The sequence below is a fragment of the Hyaena hyaena genome, unplaced genomic scaffold (assembly GCF_003009895.1).
Source record: "Hyaena hyaena isolate Hyena2069 unplaced genomic scaffold, ASM300989v1 scaffold_252, whole genome shotgun sequence".
NCBI classification, from domain to species: Eukaryota; Metazoa; Chordata; class Mammalia; order Carnivora; family Hyaenidae; genus Hyaena; species Hyaena hyaena.
Genome location: NW_024080884.1, coordinates 1,743,994 through 1,764,865, shown reverse-complemented (window position 1 = coordinate 1,764,865; position 20,872 = coordinate 1,743,994). Strand labels below are relative to the sequence as shown.

The following is a 20,872-nucleotide window of genomic DNA, read 5'->3' as shown; positions in this document are numbered from 1 at the left end:
GGTTTATATTTTCTAGTCAGAAAGTCTAAAAAGCCATAAGAAATTCAAGTCCAAAGGAACCTTGAGACTCATCTGATTCATCCCACCCATTTTTCAGTTGAGAAAATGTGGACCTGGAGAAGTGAAGTCACTTTTCCACAGCCCTCCAGGAGTCAGGAATGACCCAGGAGATCCTGAGGCCAGGAGGGTCAAGCCCAACTAACTATGAAAGTGTTTTGATACTGAAATAAAGTCTGGGATAATTTAGGAGGTAAATCCCTAATTTTGATCAATACATTTTCTTGGGATTAGAAAAGCTGATAATGTAGGATAGTAATAGATTTAATCTGTGATGACAACTCTGATTACAGTGATGAAAGTGTTTAGTCTCCATTAGATGGATTCTCTTCTAATCAACAAGATATATAGCATACAGATTTTAAATAGTGCCAAGAGATTATCATGGGCAGACTTCCTCCAAGAAGGTTGCTTAGCAGGTGGCTGTGATGTTAACTTGATGTTAATGGTTTATATCATCTTCCAGGAAATATGCACTTATATAATAACAAACAGAATATAACTGATCACAGGATTGTTTCTTTCTGTAGGAAGCAGGTCTATGGCTGTAGGAAGGAATAACACAATTGTGACAAAATTCATCCTCCTGGGATTTTCGGACCACCCTCAAATGAAGATTTTCCTTTTTGTGTTATTTCTGGGGATTTACCTCCTGACTCTAGTCTGGAACCTGAGCCTCATTGCCCTCATCAGGATGGACCCCCACTTACACACACCCATGTACTTCTTCCTCAGTAACTTATCTTTCCTAGATATCGGCTCTGTGTCCTCCACGACTCCCAAGATGCTCTCTGACATCATCACAGGACAGAAAACCATTTCCTTTGTTGGCTGTGCCACGCAGTACTTTGTGTTCTGTGGACTGGGGCTGAGTGAATGCTTTCTTTTGGCAGCCATGGCCTATGACCGCTATGCTGCAATCTGCAACCCATTGCTCTACACAGTCCTCATATCCCATGCACTTTGTTTAAAGATGGTGGCTGGGGCCTATGTGGGTGGATTCCTAAGTTCTTTCATTGAAACATACTCTGTCTATCAGCATGATTTCTGTGGGCCCAACATGATTGACCACTTCTTCTGTGACCTTCCTCCAGTTCTGGTTCTGTCATGCTCTGATACCTTTACCAGCCAGGTGGTGAACTTCATTGTGGGTGTTGTTGTTGGAATGGCTTCTGTCCTGGTGATACTCATCTCTTATGGTTACATTGTTGCTGCTGTCCTGAAGATCCGCTCAGCTACAGGTAGGACCAAAGCCTTCAGCACCTGTGCCTCTCACCTGACTGCTGTGACTCTCTTCTATGGTTCTGGTCTCTTTGTGTACATGCGACCTCGTTCTAGCTACTCCCTCAATCGGGACAAGGTGGTGTCCATATTCTATGCTCTGATGATCCCTGTGGTAAATCCTATCATCTATAGTTTTAGGAATAAGGAGATTAAAGATGCCATGAGGAAAGCTATGCAAAAGGATCATGTGCTTTCTTATGGGCCTTCGTTTTTCTGACCCTGAGGTAATGTTTTCAAAGAAGCTGTGAGCTGAACTAACAGTGCAGATTTTCATGCAGTTTTGGATTAGTTGATCTACACAATGGTTTGTGTTGACTAGACTTTTTTTCCCCCTTTCCAATATTCCCCCAACTAGTTTACTTATTAGTCATTGGAAAATAGTCTGGCCACTATTGGTTTCTAAAATGAATAGCATCACATAAACCAATATTATAAACACTCAGTTTAGCAGAAAACTTCACCATGACAAAGGGAAAGACATTGTGTCTGTAGGAGGAAAGTACTGAGCAAAATGTTAGCCCAGCATTCAGGATGGTGATTCTTAAGGTAAGATGGGACATATAGCATAATAACCTGAGAAGGGAGATACTTTTTCTAAAAACAGTTGCTTTTCTCTCTTATGAGGCTCTAACATGCTTCTTTTATAGCACATGGGCACCACAAGGCAGACACCCTCTCTTCTTTGAGAATCACAGCTGTTGTAATCCACTGTGACTGAAGGTGGTCACTGTGGTGACCCACTGTGGTGGTCACTGACCCTTTCGATATATTAAGGCAGGAAAGAGATCTCTAATCAGGGGTTTAATGATTGAACATTTCTTAGGAACCTACAGATGAGGAGCATACGTTCAATTGGGGTGAAAAGTTCTGTTTTCACCGATTTTGTGATAAGTCCTAAAACGGAATTTAGCCAAGGAATTGAAGAGAGTGATTTTTCTCTTCATGTTTTCTCAGAACTTGTTATGTGTCCTTAAACCAGCAGTAAACAACTGGCATACATTTACTCAACTGTGGCTGCCCTTGGTTGGCCGTAAATAAGTAAAATATCTACCTGTGTATACTTGGGTTCTCTGTGCCTTAGTTCCTTATGTGTAAAATAAGAATAATAATAGTAATTATCTCATAGGCTTATTGTGAAGAATTACATGACTCAGTATATACAAGCACTTAGAATAGTAGTGATGGATAGCAAATGCTCAAGGGGTGATTATTATTATTATTATTATTATTCTATAATAATATTTATTTATCACCATTTGAGCCAAAGAAATGGGAATAGAATAGAATAAAACATGTGATATTTGTGATGGCTTTAATGCATTGGAAATTGAGTCTGCAGAGACCGGGGTGAAAGTGGTTAAGAGTATTCATTAGGCGTTCTTAAAACAGCAGATCTGCAATTATTAATCTTGTGTCTGCCACTTTGTAGGTAGGTGGACTTACGCAAGTTATTTACCAACTCCATTTTTCTCATCTGTAAAATGAAGATAACAATGGTACCTGCCTCATGAAAGTGATTCAACAATTAAGTGAAGCACATGCATGAAAAGAGCTTAGCTTAGTGCCTGGTTTTATGGTAATACTTAATAAATGTTAGTTCATATTACTAGTCAATTTTGTATAAATCAAGAGAAATTCAGGTTAATGTGCTAAAAAGAAGCAAATTAGGTACCTTGGGGATATCTACTCAAATTGGGACATAATAGTCTCAGAAAAAACGCATGCCCATGCCTCTCATCTCTGCTACTCTTTTGCATAGAGGAAGCAGTCTTTAGGCAAGTAGAAGGAACTCAAGTTCATAGAAGTGGCCATACATGGAAATGCTACCATTGAGCGACCTCTTATCAGCTACCTGGACACCTTGCCTTTCCTTTTAGCTAGTTTTTCCCTCCACCTTTCCTTACCTGTACCCCACTTTACTGAGCTCTTATCTTTCAATTTACCTTTGGTAGCTAATCTTAAATTCTCCTCATGCCAAAAGTCATTGGAACAAAACAAACAAACAAACAAATAATGGAAAATATGCCTCATGTTTTGGATTTACATGGAGCTGTCACTGGTCTATTATCATGCCTAAATTCTTTTGATGAACACAGATTCTGAATGTAAGATATTGAGAAAAATATCTCTTGTTCAGCTACATACATGCTTTGTGCCAGTCAACATTTTCTCCCTGCATTGAGAAGATATAATGTACTTTTGCAGTTTTCCATACTACCGAAAAAAAAGTAATGCTCATTAATAACTGTTAAATATAGTGCATAAGATGGGATTTGGTCATGAGACTTGAATAAAGCAAAAATGACCTGAGTTTATAGTAAACCACCTGTTAAATAAAACTTCCTAAATAAGTGCATTTATTATGGGGCATATACATAGACATACATTAAATGATATTTTTGGCAGTGAAAGTATCAGGTGTTCTATAGCTCTTTGAAGCAAGACAAGGTAGGGCTGTCCAGGGGTGGCAGGAAGCTAGCTGGCTGGAGACGGATTCACTTGAGTAAAATTACAGAATCCAGGGTGTGCTCTCCTCTTCACAACCTCTGAGGACCTCTTCCAGATGGACCGAAGTTACCAAGCTCAGAATAGCTAAGCACATAAACCAGATGACATTTTGAGTTTTCCATGGAAGAACAAAATTGCCAAACTTGTACTTGTTGAGTGGCACAATTCTGTCTTGCTGAGGAAACCACATGGGAAAAGAAGTCTATTTGGAGAGAAAGTGGGCAATGTGTGTCAGCACCTGGTCTGTCCAACAACAGGGTCCAGATAGGCTGAAGTGCTGAGCCAGGGCACTGACCCTTTCTCTCCTCAAGAATTCATCTTCCTCTCTTCTAATCAATATGTCCACACATTGGTGTAAGAAAAATTGTGTCTCTAAATACCTCGGTCATTTATTTATTTATTTATAAACCAATTTTATTATTAATTTTTAAATGTTTATTTATTTTTGAGAGAGAGAGAGACAGAGCACAAGCAGGGGAGGTGCAGGGAGAGAGAGGGACAGAGCCTGTGTCAGCACAGAGCCTGATGTGGGGCTTGAGCTTACCAACCTTGAGATCATAACCTGAGCCAAAGTCACTTATCTGACTGAGCCACTCAGGTGTCCCCATTTTATTTATTATGATTTGATTTTGTGGTTTAATTTTTAGGGTTTTCAGAAACCTGATTATAGTCCACATGTACCACCTATATTCCCCTAATTTTTTTTTTTTTTTGGTAGGTATATATGATTACAGTCTCTCCCAGCATCCCTCTTTTACTCACAAACTTAGGGATTAGTGACTGATGCGTTAAATGTGTTCTGGTGAGATTTTAACTTTTCTTCCTAAAGATTAATGTCTTATGTTTCTAGTCATAAACCTAGAGAAACCTAGGGCTTGCCTAATTCTGTGATCACCACACAAATAACAAAACACTTGTAATTTACTTCCCTGTGCCCAGATAACTGATTTGGATCCTTCTGACCTATGCTTGATCAGGGAGAGCCTAAATGTCTTGCACATATGAGGCTATACCGTGTATTCCACCATTCTCCCATCACCTTGATCTATGACCACCTTCCTTGAATTCTTGGTGGGTCTCCTTGTCTGCAACACCTCCTACATAACAGAAAGAGAAACCAACTGTTCATATGTGACCTTTGCTGCTTCTATTCCATTCTCTTCTCATGCTTTCCTTTCCCCTTCTAATGCTGGCTAAGACTTCTTATGTGCAATAGTCATTATGGATCTGGCCAGTGATGAGATTCCCCACCTGAAATAGCCAGCAGGCTCTTGCAATCATGACTTGGAACTTTTATCAAATGGATGTAGCAGTGTCTCCCTTCAGTGTTGCTAGACTGGATGGAAGACAAACCATCCATTTTGGTGAGACCACACTCTAGAAATAGGCATCTTGGACCCATGGAGACTCAACGGGAAAAGAGACTTCATCTCTCAAAACTTTCTGAAATAAGTCATAATGGTCTTAAGCGTCAATATAAATAGAAAAACTGGCATGTGTAAAGTATCACATTGATACTGTATGGAATATTCTTGTTCTAATAAAACCTCTTTCTTATGCAAAGGAAGGCTGGGTGGTTTTCATCTTAAGAAATGCTTAAGAAATGAAATTATTGATGCACCTGCACCAGGAGGAGGAAGTCCCTATATGAGACATTCATTGAAACTCAGTTCATTTTCTAAGAACCCAAAGCTAAGGAAGTAGTCTGGCAGGGATCCTCTCACCCTTCAACTTGACCCTCAGTCTAGAATACAATTAGAAATAAGATCCGGGGCTGAGCAGCAGCTGGGAGTTGTTCATGAGCCTTATCAAAAAGAGGTGAGTTCTGAGAAGTCCTGCACTTCAGGGGACTTGCCTGTCCAATTTTTCCTTTACTCATTCCATGTCTCTTGTCACAGATACTCTTTATAGTTTGCTGTATTATCTATACTGTCAGGTCTGAATGCCGCATTTTTCTTGCAGTCCCTTTTTACCAGAGGTAAACCAGAAGGTTTAACACTTTTGGTGTCTGTGGCTTTCAGATCTCTGAAAGTTCTGGAATTGTTTTTCAATACTTACCACCTCTGGCAGTTTTTCAACAGAAGGCCATGCATGATATTTTCCTGCATTAGCCAGTTGAGCACCTTTGATGAAGATGCTAGCCTTCTTAACTCATTTGGTTTACTTTTATTTTACAATTACAATGAAGCATAACTCAGTATCACTTTTTTATCCTTTTGGTATTCAGCATGATTCTTTTTTAAAATTTATCTTTGAATTTTTAAATGAAATATACTTGACCTATAACATTGTGTTAAGGTATACAATATATTGATTTGATACATTTACCTATTGTGATATGGTTGCCATTGTAGCAGAGTTAGCACTTCTATCACATCACATAGTTATTATTTCTTATTTTTGGTTGGTATAATTTCTTAAAATGTTTATTTACATCTGAGAGAGAAAGAGAGACAGAACGTGAGTGGAGAAGGGGCAGAGAGAAAGACACAGTATCTGAGGCAGATTCCAGGCTATGAGCTGTCAGCACAGAGCCTGATACAGGGCTCAAACTCACAACCTATAAGATTATGATCTGAATCGAAGTTGGACACTCCACCAATTGAGCCACCTAGATGTCCCTGGTTGGGATAATTTAAGATCTAGTCTCTTAGCAAGTTTGATGAATGTAATACATTGTTGTTGCCTATATTCACTATATTTTGCATTAGACCCCTAAGATTTATTTACTACTAGTTGCAAGTTTGTACTCTTAAAACACATCTTATTCCTGGGGCACCTGGGTGGCTCAGTCGGTTAAGCATCTGACTTTGGCCCAGGTTATGATCTCCAAGTCTGTGAGTTTGAGCCATGCATCCTGCTCTGTGCTAACAGCTGGGAGCCTGGAGCCTCCTTCAGATTCTGTGTCTCCTTCTCTCTCTGCCCTTCCCCCATTTGCGCCTCTGTCTCTGTCTCTCTCTCTCTCTCTCAAAAGTAAATAAACATAAAAGAACCCCATCTTCTTCCTTTATTGTTCAGCCCTGACAATCGTATTTTTACTCTCTGTTTATTAGTTTGGCTTTTTAAGATTCCACCTGTAAATGCTATCATGCATATTTGTCTTTCTGCCTGACTAATCTCACTTAGTATAATGTCCTCAGGGGCCATCCATTTTGTCTCAAATGGAAGAGTTTCCTGCTTACTCATGGCTAAATAATATTCTTGTGTGCGTGTATCACATATATCGCATTTTATCTTTCATCCATTGATGCGTACTCAGGTTATTAGGATATCTTGGCTATTGTGAATAATGCCACAAGAAACATGAGAGTGCAAATATCTCTTTGATATTCAGTTTTCATTTCCTTTGGGTGTATACCCAGTAGTGGAATCACTGGATTGTATGGTATTTCTATTTTTAATTTTCTGAGGAAACTCCACACTGCTTTCCACAGTGGTTGCACTAATTTACATTACCACCAACAGTGTAGAAAGGTTCCTTTTTCTCCACATCCTCACCTACACTGATTATCTCTTGCCACCTTTTAAAAAAAATTTTATTAAAAAATTTTTTTTACAAATAGTTTATTGTCAAGTTGGTTTCCATAGAACACCCAGTGCTCATCCCCACAAGTGCCCTCCTCCATGCACATCTCCCCCCTCCCTCCCCACACCCATCAGTCCTCAGTTTGTTCTCAGTATTCAAGAGTCTTTCATGGTTTGCCTCTCTCTCTCTCCCCCCCACTATTTTCCCCCTTTTTCTCCCCCTGTTCCTCAGTTAACTTCCTCCTAATCCTCCTATACATGCAATCATGTGGTATTTGTCCTTCTCTGCCTGACTTATTTCGCTCAGCATAACACCCTCAAGGTCCACCCATGTTGTTACACATGGCCAGATTTCATTCTTTCTCAGTGCCATGTAGTATTCCATCGTATAGATAAACCACATCTTGATCCATTCGTCCGTTGATGGACACTTAGGCTCTTTCCATGTTTTAGCTATTGTTGAGAGTGTTGCTATGAACATTGGGGTACATGTGCTCCTATGCATCAGCAATCCTAGATCCCTTAAAAAGTTAAAATTTTTTAACATTTATTCATTTTTGAGAGTGAGAGTGTGTGAGTGGGGGAGGAGCAGAGAGAGAGGGAGACACAGAATCTGAAGCAGGCTCCAGGTTCTGAGCTGTCAGCACAGAGCCCAATACGGCGCTCAAGCTCATGGACAGCCAGATCATGACCTGAGGTGGTCAGATGCCCAAGATCATGACCTGAGCTGAAGTCAGATGCTTGACTCACTGAACCATGCAAGCACCCCTCTCTTGCCTTCTTGATTATGGCCATTCTAATAGGTGAGAGGTATTGTGGTATTAACCTGCATTTCCCTGATGGTTAGTGATGTTGAGCATCTTTTCATGTAGCTGTTAGCCATTTGGATGTTTTCAGTATGCGTCCTTAGAACTGAGTTTGATATTTCTCTACCCTCATGGGGTAAACTTTCACTTGCAGGAGTTGTTAGAGGGGTTTATTGTAGAACCGAGAGGGATCTCAATTCAATCTTTCTGTGACCTTGTCTGCCAGTTTGGGTTCCAAAGAGGCAGGGGAAGATTGCCCCCCTTCCACACCCTACCATCTTGGCATCTATCATTTATCTTAACAGGATCCTCAGTATTCCAGTGTGTGAACAATGCCTGGCACATTGTACGCACTTAATATTTGTCTAAAGAATTAACCTTAGTGTTTTGTACAAATCTTAATATTTTGGTTCTTTCTTTCCCAGCCCCACTTCATTTCGTTGCCTTTGGGAGTCTTACCGCATTTTAATTTGGGGAGAGGCATTCCTAGACTTCTCTGGGACTTCAAATTTGGCTTACCACGAAAGGATGGGAGCGGATTTCCACTTAGCTCCTCAGAGTGGCGCCCTCTTACGGTCTCAGCTCAGGCTTTGACTTCTGGCCACTCTTACCTAATTTTAACTGTGCATTTGCATTCAATGCAGATTTTATTCTTAAGATTAAACCACATTAACTATTCGTAGCCCACTCCTTCGAACTTGAGCCACTGCAGCAGACACACCCGGGGAGCAGCCGGCCACCTCTCCTGCCACAGACCCGAGTTCCAGCACTGCCAACGGAGGGGCGCCACACGGCCAGTCGCGTGCCAGTGCTGAGGAGCTCTCCAGTGCGCCAGGCCGGCCTCCAGGGCCTCGACTTCTCGGCCTCCGCCATCACTCCGGAGCCCGCCAAGCCCATGCCGCCCCGCTGCACCACGATGATGTCGATTCTCCCAGTTCACGAGGTCCACCCTGTCCTTCCGAGTCAGCTTCTGCAGGCCCTCAAGGGTGACCCTGGCCCCAGAGGGCCTCAGCACCGCGCGAGGCGTGGCGTCGCTCCGGCCGTCGCGGGTCCCAGCGCACCCTCAGCGCTCACTGCACCTGACGAACCCCACGCGGTCCACGTCGAACGGCGTGAAGCGCATGCGCGTCAGGTCTGACATGCGCACTGGCTTCTCCGACGTGGGGCGTGTGCACAGCGCGTGTGTGGGCTTCCCCCGGTTGGTGGCCTTAGCCCCTGGGATCTGCCACGGAATCCAGTCAGCGCTTTGTCCTTGTCCTTGCCTGCGGGGCCAGCACTGGGCTCTTGTCAGGCATCTTCTGGGCCGTTCCCGGGACAGCCTTGGGCGTGAAGCGTTCCTTTTAGAGGAAGGCCGCACCTGGTTCTGTTCAGCGGCTGCGCAGCTCCTCCTGGCCCTCAGGCTGGTCTGTCTCCCAGCCGCTTCTCGAGCGCCTTCATCCGCCGGGCAATCTCCTCCTTCTGGTGTGAAGGGTACCCCGGGATCGCCTCACGCTTGTACACGAAGCCATCTGGAGTGACCATGGGCCATGGCTGGGCTGCGGAGAGTTGTGGCTGCAGCCGCAGGCCTGGATGGCATCCCGGCACCTTTTGGATGCTCTGGTCCTGTTGCCTGCGGCCACTGTCTGTTCTCCTGGCAGGTGTAGACGGCCCCGCCAGGTGTAGACGGCCCCGCCGTACGGATGTTGCCTGGCAGTGTCATCCTCACAGACCGCACCCTGTTCCTTTGCAGCTGCTTCAGTTGCGCCGGTATTTTGGTTCTTAAGTCCAAGTTGTTATTCAGCACTGTAAGGATTTAACAAAAACTAAGAGGAGTAATTCATTTGGCAGGTAAGTTCTCGGTAGAGTGCTTTTGAGGGAAATGTGGTTATCATGACTATTTAATTTTAGTCACATTGTTACATTGTAACAACATATATTTACTTATTTTTAAAGGATTTGGTCTTTTGTGGTGAAGTTAATAATTGTGGTTCAGTAGGTCTTGTTTTACAGATCAATTAAAATGTAGTGAAATTGTTTATTTCGTAATTCTACATATGAGATTCTACATACGAATTTCTCAATTTTTCAGTTAACTCTGACATATTAAAATTTAATTTTTTAAGAATTTATTTATTTTGAGAGATAACATGAGTGGGGGAGGGGCAGAGGGAGAGGGAGAGAGAAAGAGAGAGAGGGAAAGAGAGGGAATCCTAAGCAGGCTCTGCACTGGCAGTGAAGAGCCCAACACAGGGGCTGAACTCAGGAACCATGAGATCATGATCCCAGCTGAAATCAAGAGTTGGGTGTTTATCCTGGGTGTCCCTTGAAATTTAATTTTTAAAATTATGCCCTAGTTATAGCTTTGGAATGAAAGCAAAATGTGCTTTTATCAGATCTTCATTATACATATATATGTATTTGTTATATATATATATTTGTTACTCAAATATAAGGCCTTATTAAAAAATGTGGTTGTAACAGTAGGCTATAGACATTAGTAAAATAACAGTATAAGTTAATTACGGTTTTACAAGTAGAGGTGCTGAATAGAAATAGGATGAAAAGGAATATGGTTAAAAATATATAAATATACGAAGAAAAAGTTTCATTTCAAAGATAAAGAGGGAAATTAAACCAATTTTTTAATGTAATGAAATATCAGTAAAAAAACAAATGTTAAAATAATTTTTAAATTACGTTATCTGAATGCTGATGAAAATACAATGAACTATGAAATACAATAAATATAGTCACTTATTTCTACTGAAAATATAAAATGGCTTAAGAAATTTGAAAATACAGTTGCGATAAGTGACTGAACATAATGGGCTGAATCCACACACTTGTCTTTACTCCTTCCTAGAGCCTGCCTAAAATGACAATAAGAGATTTTTTTAGCCAATAAAATAACTAAGATATGGATACCAGGAGAAATGACCACAGAAGTTGGAAGCTGGAAAGCAGATCTATGAGGAGTAACCAACTTAGATTCAAGAAATCAGGACGCTATGGGTCCAGGGTAGGGGGCACAGAAAAGCCCAGAAGAAGCAAGTTGATTTCCATTGCATAGCTCTCAAAAAGGATCAGGAATTATAGGCACCAAGCACCTGCACAGTGGTTGGGACTTAAAACTGGAGATTTGATTGAAAATCTTTTTTCTTTCTTTCATAGTTTATTGTCAGGTTGGATTCCATATAACACCCAGTGCTCATCCCAACAAGTGCCCTTTTAAGAGTAACTAAACTCCTAGACCAACCCATCCCATCCTCTTGCATATAGGAAACTGCGCCTTCCGCCATCATTCCTCCCTCCCTCTAGTAGAATATTAGAGATTACTTCTCTGGAATACTGAACCAAAAAGCACAGGCTCAGGGCCATCACATATATCTATGGGGGAATGATAAAAATAGAGAGATGAAGATAATATGTACATGGTAAAAAGGGAGATTCTTTCTCCACGGCACACCTACTCCATTCATTTATTCAACTTGCAGAATACTCCTAGCTAGGTTATATCTCCTGGGCAGGAAACTGGAGAATTCCTGTGGAGAGAAAAACCTGCCCATGATTACAGCAGAGTTTATCAGAGCATTTGAGAAGTGCTCCCCAAATTGCCTAGCAGGAAGCCCCACCGAGGACAGTCTCTGGCCATAAACATAGAGCCTCAAGTCTTGCTTTTTAGTGCCTTTCTCTGCAATGTGGAAGGGCAGCCTAAAAGAAACAAACAAAAAGTAATGCTTCAGATGGTAAAAAGACAATGAAAGGAGTGTAACACTATGTAGAAAATAAAACTCCAAAATTAGCACAGTCATATTAATGTAGTTTCATGTGTTTTAAAGAAGATATTGCATCCTTATACAGCCATATAAGGTGTGAGAATGGGGTGGAACCAAAAAAATTTTCCATTACAAATCTATTAAAACTACTTGACTTTAAAAACTGTATATATATACTTAGTGTTTCTTTACATTGAGGGTAAATTACAAAAATTCATGATTTATTTATTTACTGACTTATTGCTATTTAGCATTCATAATCATTCATTCTCTGAGGAGTATCCTTTTTTTTGTAGGTTATTGTCAAGTTAGTTTCCATATAACACCCAGTGCTCATCCCAAGTGCTCTCTTCCATGCCCATCACCCCCTTTCCCATCTGAGGAGTATCTTTAATGTACAGTAGGAATACATGTAATAACATACATTATATACACATATAATAGTATACTAATATATGTTTATTGGTACACTAATTATGTATAATTAAGTATATGAATTATATATTTATATGTAGTTTAAGCCAATCAGAAAATAATCAATAGCCACTGCAAATAGCTTGGGGTAGAAGTGAGAGATAAAACCTGATCAAAGCTATCTTTGATGCTTTAAAAGATGCAGAGAGATGCTCGTTAGGGCTTTTGGGAGAGAAAACATTTTTATCTTTCATGGAAGCTGCTAGAAGAGACACTGTCTTCTATTGAATGATATGAAGCAAGACTGGGAGATCTAGAACTTATACAATTTTTCTTTGTAAGGGAAATTATCCATAGGATGAAACAATTACTACATAAGAAGAGAAGAAACTGGCCATTTGTAATATTGTTTGAGCCACTGGATCATCAGGTTTTCTCTGACTACTTCAGTTTTATGAGCTAATAGATTCACTTTATTGTTAGGCCCAGTTTCAGTTCTTTTTCTCTGTTGCTAAAAAGTGAAAGATTCCCTGGGCACCTGAGTGGCTTAGTCAGTTAAGTGTCCAACTCTTGATTTCAGCTCAGGTCAAGATCTAAGGGCTCGTAGATTTGAGCCCTATGTCAGGCTCCATCAGCATGGAGCCTGTTTGGGATTCTCTCTCTCTCTCTCTCTCTCTCTCCCTCTCCCTCTGCCCCTCCCTCTCTCTCTCTCTCTCTTTCTAAAAAGAAATTTAAAAAAAGAAAGATCTTGATTCTGAAATAATTTTATAATGTATACCAAGATGACAAAAATGTGACTCCTTTTTTAGCATGAATGGTCTTCATTTATAGATAATTACCTATCCTTGCACAAGAAATTACTATAAAACTTTGAGACTTCAAACATAAGTAGATATTTATTAGACAGTTTCCGTGGATCAGGAATTCAGAGGCAACTTGGCTATGTGTTCTGGCTCAGGGCTTCTCATGAGGTTGTACCCCAGTAAATAGAGGGTCAGGGCTGTAGGCCTCTGAAAGTAGATTAAGGCTGGAGGACCCACTTCCCAAATAGGCTGGCAGGTTTGTGCTGGCTGACAGCAGGAAGCTAATCTATTCTTGGTTATATGAGTTAGCTCTGTTAAGTATAGGAGTGGTCTACACAAACCCATGAACAACAGAAGACTAAGGTCATTGGGGACCATCTCAAAGGCTGTCCATTACACTAAGATGCTAGAAATGCTTCAGAGTCAACATATTAAAAAACATTCATTGAAAGTTTAGAACCTTTAGAAACTTAGCTTACCACTTGGGACTCATGTGAAGTGAATTGTGAAAGAGAGATGGGAGAAAGAAATGGAAGAAAGAAGATGGACACTTAAAATCAAGGCAGGGATTTTTCTTTCTTCTTGAGGTAGGCCTGCATTCGTATAATATTCCCTCTAAGAATAGCTTTTGTTGCACCCCAAAGATTTTAGACCACTGTGTTTTCATTTGTCCCCATGTATCTTTTGATTTCCTCTCTGATTTCTGGCTGGACCATTCATTATACTGTACACTGGAAACTAATATAACACTTTGTGTTAATTATTCTTAAAAAATAGAATCGAGGTTGGGGAGATTCGCACAGGCTATAAAGAAGTCAAAGTCATAAATTTCTAGGTAAAGGCAAGCCTGGAACATGTTCCATGGTAGCTTCACAAACACCATGCAAGACCTCAGAAATACTGGCTATTGTGGTGTGCCTAATAAGTGGACCAGGGGGCAGAAAACCACCAGACTGGGGGTACCATGGACACTCAGAGTCCAACCAAGAGAATTTAAAGAGAATTTTTTAAAGACATTTTTTCCCCATACAAGAATGTATGGACTAATTTCATACATATTTATATTTACATTATTATTTATACAGTACTTTACATTTCACATAGTTACATGACACAGATTTGACTTGTTTTCCTGTTAACCATATGAAGATGGCAGATGAGAAATTATATTGCAGATATTGCGGCTAGAACATTTGGGTGCACAAAGGTCTGCCACATTCTTTCCAGTGTAGCAACAGTTTATTAGACTCTCAGAAAGTGTGATTTGTGGAACATTTTTGTTCTTACCAGAAACCTGGCTTCCATTGCTTGGCCATGATGCCCACATTCTATACTTTTTGGTGTTCTATCTTTAAAAAGATTAAGCTATTACAGTTCCTGTTGGGGGGATATATAACTACTAACCTATCAGTGAGAGTTAAATAATTAACTCATTGCCACCTTTCTTCTTGGAGGTAAGAATAGCTGAAGTAGATCAAATTAAGGATGAGACCTTGTCTAGAACATTTCTGCATCCCTAGTAACTGGCAGGGTAGATGAGTTTCATTTCTAAAAATCCAGAAACACGGGAAGCTGGGGGGCTCAGTTGGTTAAGCGTCCAACTTCGTTTCAGGTCATGGTCCCACAGTTTGTGAGATCGAGCTCCATGTTGGGCCCTGTGCTGACAGCTCAGAGCCTGGATCTTGCTTCAGATTCTGTGTCTCCCTTTCTTTCTCTGCCCCACCCCACAGTGTCTCAAATAAACATTGAAAAAAAATTTTTTTAACCTAGAAACAAACAAGCAAAATGTTTGTGGGAATGATCTTAAGTAGGTATTTTTAGATTAATAATGCAGCATAACATGTTGGAAAGAACTCCAAATCAGGACATACAAATCACACCTACTATTTTTTTTTTTTTTATGTTTTATTTATTTCTAGGAGAGAGAGAGAGACAGCGTGAACAGGGGAGGGTCAGAGAGAGGGAGTCACAGACTGAAACAGGCTCCAGGCTCTGAGCTGGCAGTCAGCACAGAGCCCGACGCGGGGCTCGAACCCACGAACCGCGAGATCATGACCCAAGCGAAAGTCGGACGCTTAACCGACTAAGCCACCCAGGCGCCCCAAATCACACCTACTATTAATAGAAGTTATGCTTGTACTACACCCCCTGGTAAGTGCTTTATATGCATTATCTAATTTGATTCTGTCTATGAAGACATACTCTATGAAGTACCCACTACTATCAGTCCCATTTTTTGATCATCCCGAGGCTTGGAGAGGCTAATTTGTTCAAGGTCACACAGTCATCAAGTGAAAGGGTTGGAATTCAACCCAGATTGGTTGATATCCATGTTCCAGGTTGTAACCATGATAAGTCATGGCTGTCATGAGTTAGTTTATTGTTTTCCTTATTATCTCAGTTTCCTCATTATGCATAGGAAATAATGGCATGTGTGCCCCACAGGGCTGCTGTGATGATTGAGTCTGGTCAGGTATTTGAGAAAATGTATGTATATGTGTATCTAAAATGTAAGTGCTTTGTACAGAAGGAATTGTTCATGTATCTAATTTATTTTAATTGAGGTATTTTACCAGTTAGCCGTGTCATCTGGGGCAAATCTTTTAGCTCCCTGGCTTCAGGTTCCTCACCTGGTAACTTCAGGTATTGGACTAGATGGTCCCTAGGTTCTTTGCAACTCAAATGACTCCAAGTTCATTAAAAGAAAAGCTACAATCATGAGAGCATGATTGGACTATGGGGAGGTGGGGATGGATCCAGAAGGGACATAGAAAAGTGGGGCATGAAATTAGCAGGGACAAAAACTTCATGACAATCATGACTCCAGAGAATAGGTACCTGGGGGGTTTTCTCCCTCTAATTCTCTTCTCCTCTTGCCTTTGCCCTTAATGACACATTAAAGAGGCTCTCCAGTTGTGGGCATCTCTCTTGCTCTGAGTGGACAGCCAATTTCATGGCCAAAGGCTCCCATCTTGGAGAGTGATAGGCCCAGCTGGAAAATTCCTGGAAAATTGGAAAAGAAATAAGCAGTTTTAACTTTTGGCAAGAGCTCTGTCTTCTTGGGGAATCTGAGTCAAGGTGAGAGGGCAAGATTTAGTGAGAACAGTGGATTTTCTGCTATTTTAATAGCCATGTGATTCTTCCAGTAGGACCCGTGTGGAGCAAGGTTTATGGTCCTCAGTCTCTCCCATTCGTCACCTCTTCCCTCTCCCTCCCTCACTCCCACACCGTCTATGGTGGGCTCTTCCTTAGGTTCTCCTTCTCCTACCGAATGTCTTTGACCTTCCTTGAAAAGATTAATCTCTACTCTTAAATATCAGGGATTATTCTGGGGTGAGGGATGAATGTTGAGTTCCATTTCTGCAATTTCTTAAGGATGTGATCTTGAGCTCTGTTACCTTCATTTGTTTCACCTGTAAAGTGTGGGATAATGAGATCATTAAAATCTGATGAGACAAGATTTATGAAACCTTACAAATTTTAGAAGTCAATATTTCAGCATTGAATTAAAAATATCAATCTACTTGCTTTCAGGGAAATTTCCCAAGATCGCACATTCTTGTCTAGGCTTTCCAACTTTATCTGTCTCAAGGATCCTTTTAATTTTTTTAAGGAGTCTGTTGTTATAATAATATCAATAAATTTGATTTCCTTGTTATATAAGTATAATTTCTGAGCAGCAAAAGACAAGCAGTTCACCAAATAATAATATGATAAAGGACTCAAGTAGAATTACATTGACCTTTTGAAATGTTTCAGATGCCTCTCTGTGGTCTTCTTTGGAGACCCTGGGGGTCGGGAGGCACTAGTGTAGGTAACACAGTTATCAGAGATGCTTCACCCCCAAGCACAGGTAATTGTTGAAGTGTTTTTGTTTTTGTTTTGAGAGAGTGTACATGTGCAAGAGCTTGGGAGGAGCAGCTAGATAGAAAGATGATATAGATATAGATAGATATAGATATAGATATAGATATAGATATAGATATAGATATAGATGTAGATATAACTAGAGAGAATCCCAAGCAGGCTCCACATTCCACATTCATCATGGAGCCTGATGCAGGGCTCGATCTCACAAACCATGAGATCATGACCTGAGCCAATATTAAGAGTTGGACACTTAACCAACTGAGCCACTCATGCACCATGGTTATTGTTGGTCTTACTGTCTCTTTTAATTTTTTTAAATTAAAATTTTTCAATGTTTATTTTTGAGAGAAAGAGAGACAGTGTGAGTGAGTGAGTGAGTGACGGGCAGAGAGAGAGGCAGACAGAATCTGAAGCAGGCTCCAGGCTCTGAGCTGTCAGCAGAGAGCCCAGTGAGGCTCCTGGACCCACACACTTTGAGATCATTACCTGAGGTGAAGTCAGGCACTTAACCGTCTGAGCCACCCAGGCGCCCTGACCTTTTTTTTTTTTAACTTATATTTTTCTTCTTCATTAAGCAACATCTTGGTTTTCTTTACCTGACTTTGCATCCTGAACAGCCTTACAGAGAGGCCATGTCCTTAGTAGATCATATTGGAAAACGTGTTGATTAGCTATAACCCCATCTCCAACCAGTATTTACATCAGTCACCTTTACTTCTCCAAACTCTGGGATATTATGAACACATGCAAAAAATTAATTGAAGAGAGTGAATATATTCAAAATTCCTCCCCCCCCCTTTCTCTATCTTACCAAATTTTAGCAAGATAAGTTTTCAGGATCAAATTTATCATGAATTAGTAAACAATCCAGAGTTCTTTATCTTTATTGGGAGAATGATGAGTAACATAAAATACTTTCAGCTCTGGCTGCTTTTTGTTACCAGAGTGGAATAATAAAGTGTTACTGCAAATGATTGATCAGGAGCTTGACGTAATTTTCACAGAACTGATCAATTATGTTGGTGAATTGGTGGATGCTGTGCACAGGAGTTCATATTTGCAAAATATATTCATTGACTCTAACTCATCATGGATAAAATAATGGAGAACTTATATTGGCAACACTTTATTTTGATTAAACAGAAAGATTTCCAAGTTCCTAAAACCATAATTGACATAGAATAAGATAGTTTTACATCCAAAAGTGGGTGAAAGAACCATTTGTTCAGCATGTATTTATTCAGGTATGCAAACATTAGTATACAAGATGCTTATCATGAAACAGTGAAACATCGCCCCTGGACCATGTACTGTACATAGTATCGTCAGCTCAGGAGTACTTCACAGAGAGGAATGATAGTGAGGATGGTAATTGCTAACATTTATTGAGCCCCTACTGTTTGAACCCATTTATGTCATTTGGTCCTTGCAGCAATCCTATTGACCCTGGTAGTACTATTAGCCCCCCATTTATAGATGAGGCAACTGAGTAGGAAGGGCTAAGATGGCGCGGAGCAGCATGGAAGTTTTTTTGTGTGTCTCTTGTTCCTGAAGTGCAGCCAGATCAACACTAAGCATCTTGCACACCTACAAAACTGATTTGAGGATTAACCCAACAATCTGCACAACCTGAGCCACAGAACTCTGCAGGTACACAGCATGGGGCGGTGAACTGGGGGAGAGAGAAGCCATGGAGGGCAGGAGCTGTTTTTGCTCACGGAGACAGGATGGAGATGGGGGTAGGGGGAGTATGGAAAAAGCACCCCCCAGTTCTCCCCCCGCACCAAGCAGCTGGAGAAGAAAAGGAAAAAGGAAAAGTGGAAAGAGCCACAAGGGTCTTAACAAAAAAGAGAGAAAGGAGAAAGGAGAGGGTTTAATTCCCATTAAGACTCTATAAAGAGGGGGAACACAGAGTCTGAAACTCCATATGAATAAGGATGTATATGTCTTAATAATTTGTTTCTTATAGGAGTTGTTGAAAATTTATCAAATACAGAGATGTTTAAAAAAGGAATCAAAATCATACCAGTCATTACTTTTGTTATTTGTAATTGGCTCACAATGTTGTGAGTGAGAGACACAGAGATAGAGATATTATATGAAGCAAAAATTTTTTCCTCCAGAAAGGTAGAATCATTTTGTACCCTCATCAGTAGTAATGTGAATGTCTCATCCTTTGATTTATGCCTTTTATATTAAAGGCATTACTACATTGTCTTTTTTATGTTTGTGACTATTTTACCTTCATAAGTGTATTTCAAAAGTATTTTACATAGTGGATTTTTCTGACATAACCAAGTTTTAAATTGTTGTATCATATTTTCTCTTCTATTTCCTGTTTTAGTGCTATATTTCAGAAATTTTTCTGCATACTTAGATTATATAAATTTATATCAAAAGTTTATCCTTTATCAATTTAAAATACTAAATTTATCATATATTAAATTCTTACCAATATTTACATTTTTCAAAGATTTCTGTATATTCTGGTACATGTCTATTTTGTCAGAATAGTGAGTTATCAGTGTTTATAATACTTTTTAACATCTGAAAGTTCACATATTTAATTATTACTCTTTTTTCAAAAATTTCATAGCTTGTCTTATTGATTTATTCTTTCATCTCAAGGAAGGACAGTTTTACAGAGCACAGGCTATAGCTGCAGTCTATTATGAATCAATTAGTAAGCTCTAACACTATGACCATATCAATAAAATATTATGAAGTATAGGTATGCAGTACTTGGCAATTGAAACTACTTACTTTTTCTCTGCATCAAGGCCCTACATAGCTTGATGGTGGTTGTCAATGGACCCAGTGTAATTAAACTCAAGCAAATTAAATAGAAAATTGCTTATGTGGTTTGTGTCTTCATGGCTGCAGGTGGTTTGATTTGCTTCTACCTGAGATCTGAATCTGCCTCTGCCTAGAGACAAGGATTCCTGACAGTCTACAAGACTAGTGATGTCTCAGGAAATACCTCAAATTGACCCATACAAGTCTAGCACCATTGGCAGTCCTATCAATGGGTACAGCTGTCACTCATGGCTCTCTGTAAGGAATCCAGGATAATAACAGCCAACACCTATTCAACGGTTACTTTGTACAGCATTGTGTATTGAGCATTTCCATGAAGTTTTTATAACCCACCTAGGAATCTTATAGTCCAGGGGCTCTTAATGTTCTCACTTTATTGTGAGTAAATCAGTCTTAGTCTGTAAGCAACGGGGACAAGTTCATAAAGTGAGAAGGTATCAGACAAAACTCCAAAGTCTGAACCTTTAATCACAGTACCATACTGTTCTCAATAGTAAAACACACGAAAATTGAAAAATTGTTGGGGTCAGTAGTGAGCTATACTAGTCTCTCTTTGGTATTCTTAGTATGAGGGCTTCCCCAAAGAGACTTGTTCCATAACTTTATTGGACACTTACACTATGCCTCAAGAAAATATTGTCAAAGTCGAGTTACAATATAGTTTTCTGGGCCAGTTAGAAGATGATATATTAAATACATTCATATAAAATTTGTAAAATTATTATAAACAGGGAAAATAACTATTCTTGAGGATAAAGGAAGAAATTTAAAAAATTTATCTCGTTGGTTATCTGAGACTGAAGGGCTATTTCATTTTTAATCAAGAGTGATGCCCTTATGCTCTTATAAAACTGTAATTATATAATGAATTTTCAAAGGATTAAAAAAACTTTCAACAAGTGATCTCTGTAGTAATCACAGCATTTCTGTCGTTGTAAGTTTCAAGTCAAATTTGAAAATATCTGTTTAATTTGCATGAGACTTCAGCAATGCATTCTCTTCTCTCTTTTCTGATTTTAGAGGCACCAAGCCA

The 20,872-nt window shown here is 40.0% G+C and overlaps 1 protein-coding gene and 1 pseudogene across 1 annotated transcript; one reads left to right on the top strand and one right to left on the bottom strand.

Annotated features, from left to right (window-relative positions):
* The first annotated feature begins 206 nt into the window (after positions 1-206).
* Positions 207-1,558, top strand: LOC120240328 (olfactory receptor 5A2). The gene is made up of 2 exons (XM_039245039.1): positions 207-250; positions 588-1,558. Exon 2 carries the CDS (start codon positions 599-601, stop codon positions 1,556-1,558), a length of 960 nt encoding a protein of 319 aa, XP_039100970.1. The 5' UTR covers positions 207-250; positions 588-598.
* Positions 1,559-8,849: 7,291 nt separating this feature from the next.
* LOC120240326 lies at positions 8,850-14,468 on the bottom strand (annotated as a pseudogene).
* Positions 14,469-20,872: the final 6,404 nt, after the last annotated feature.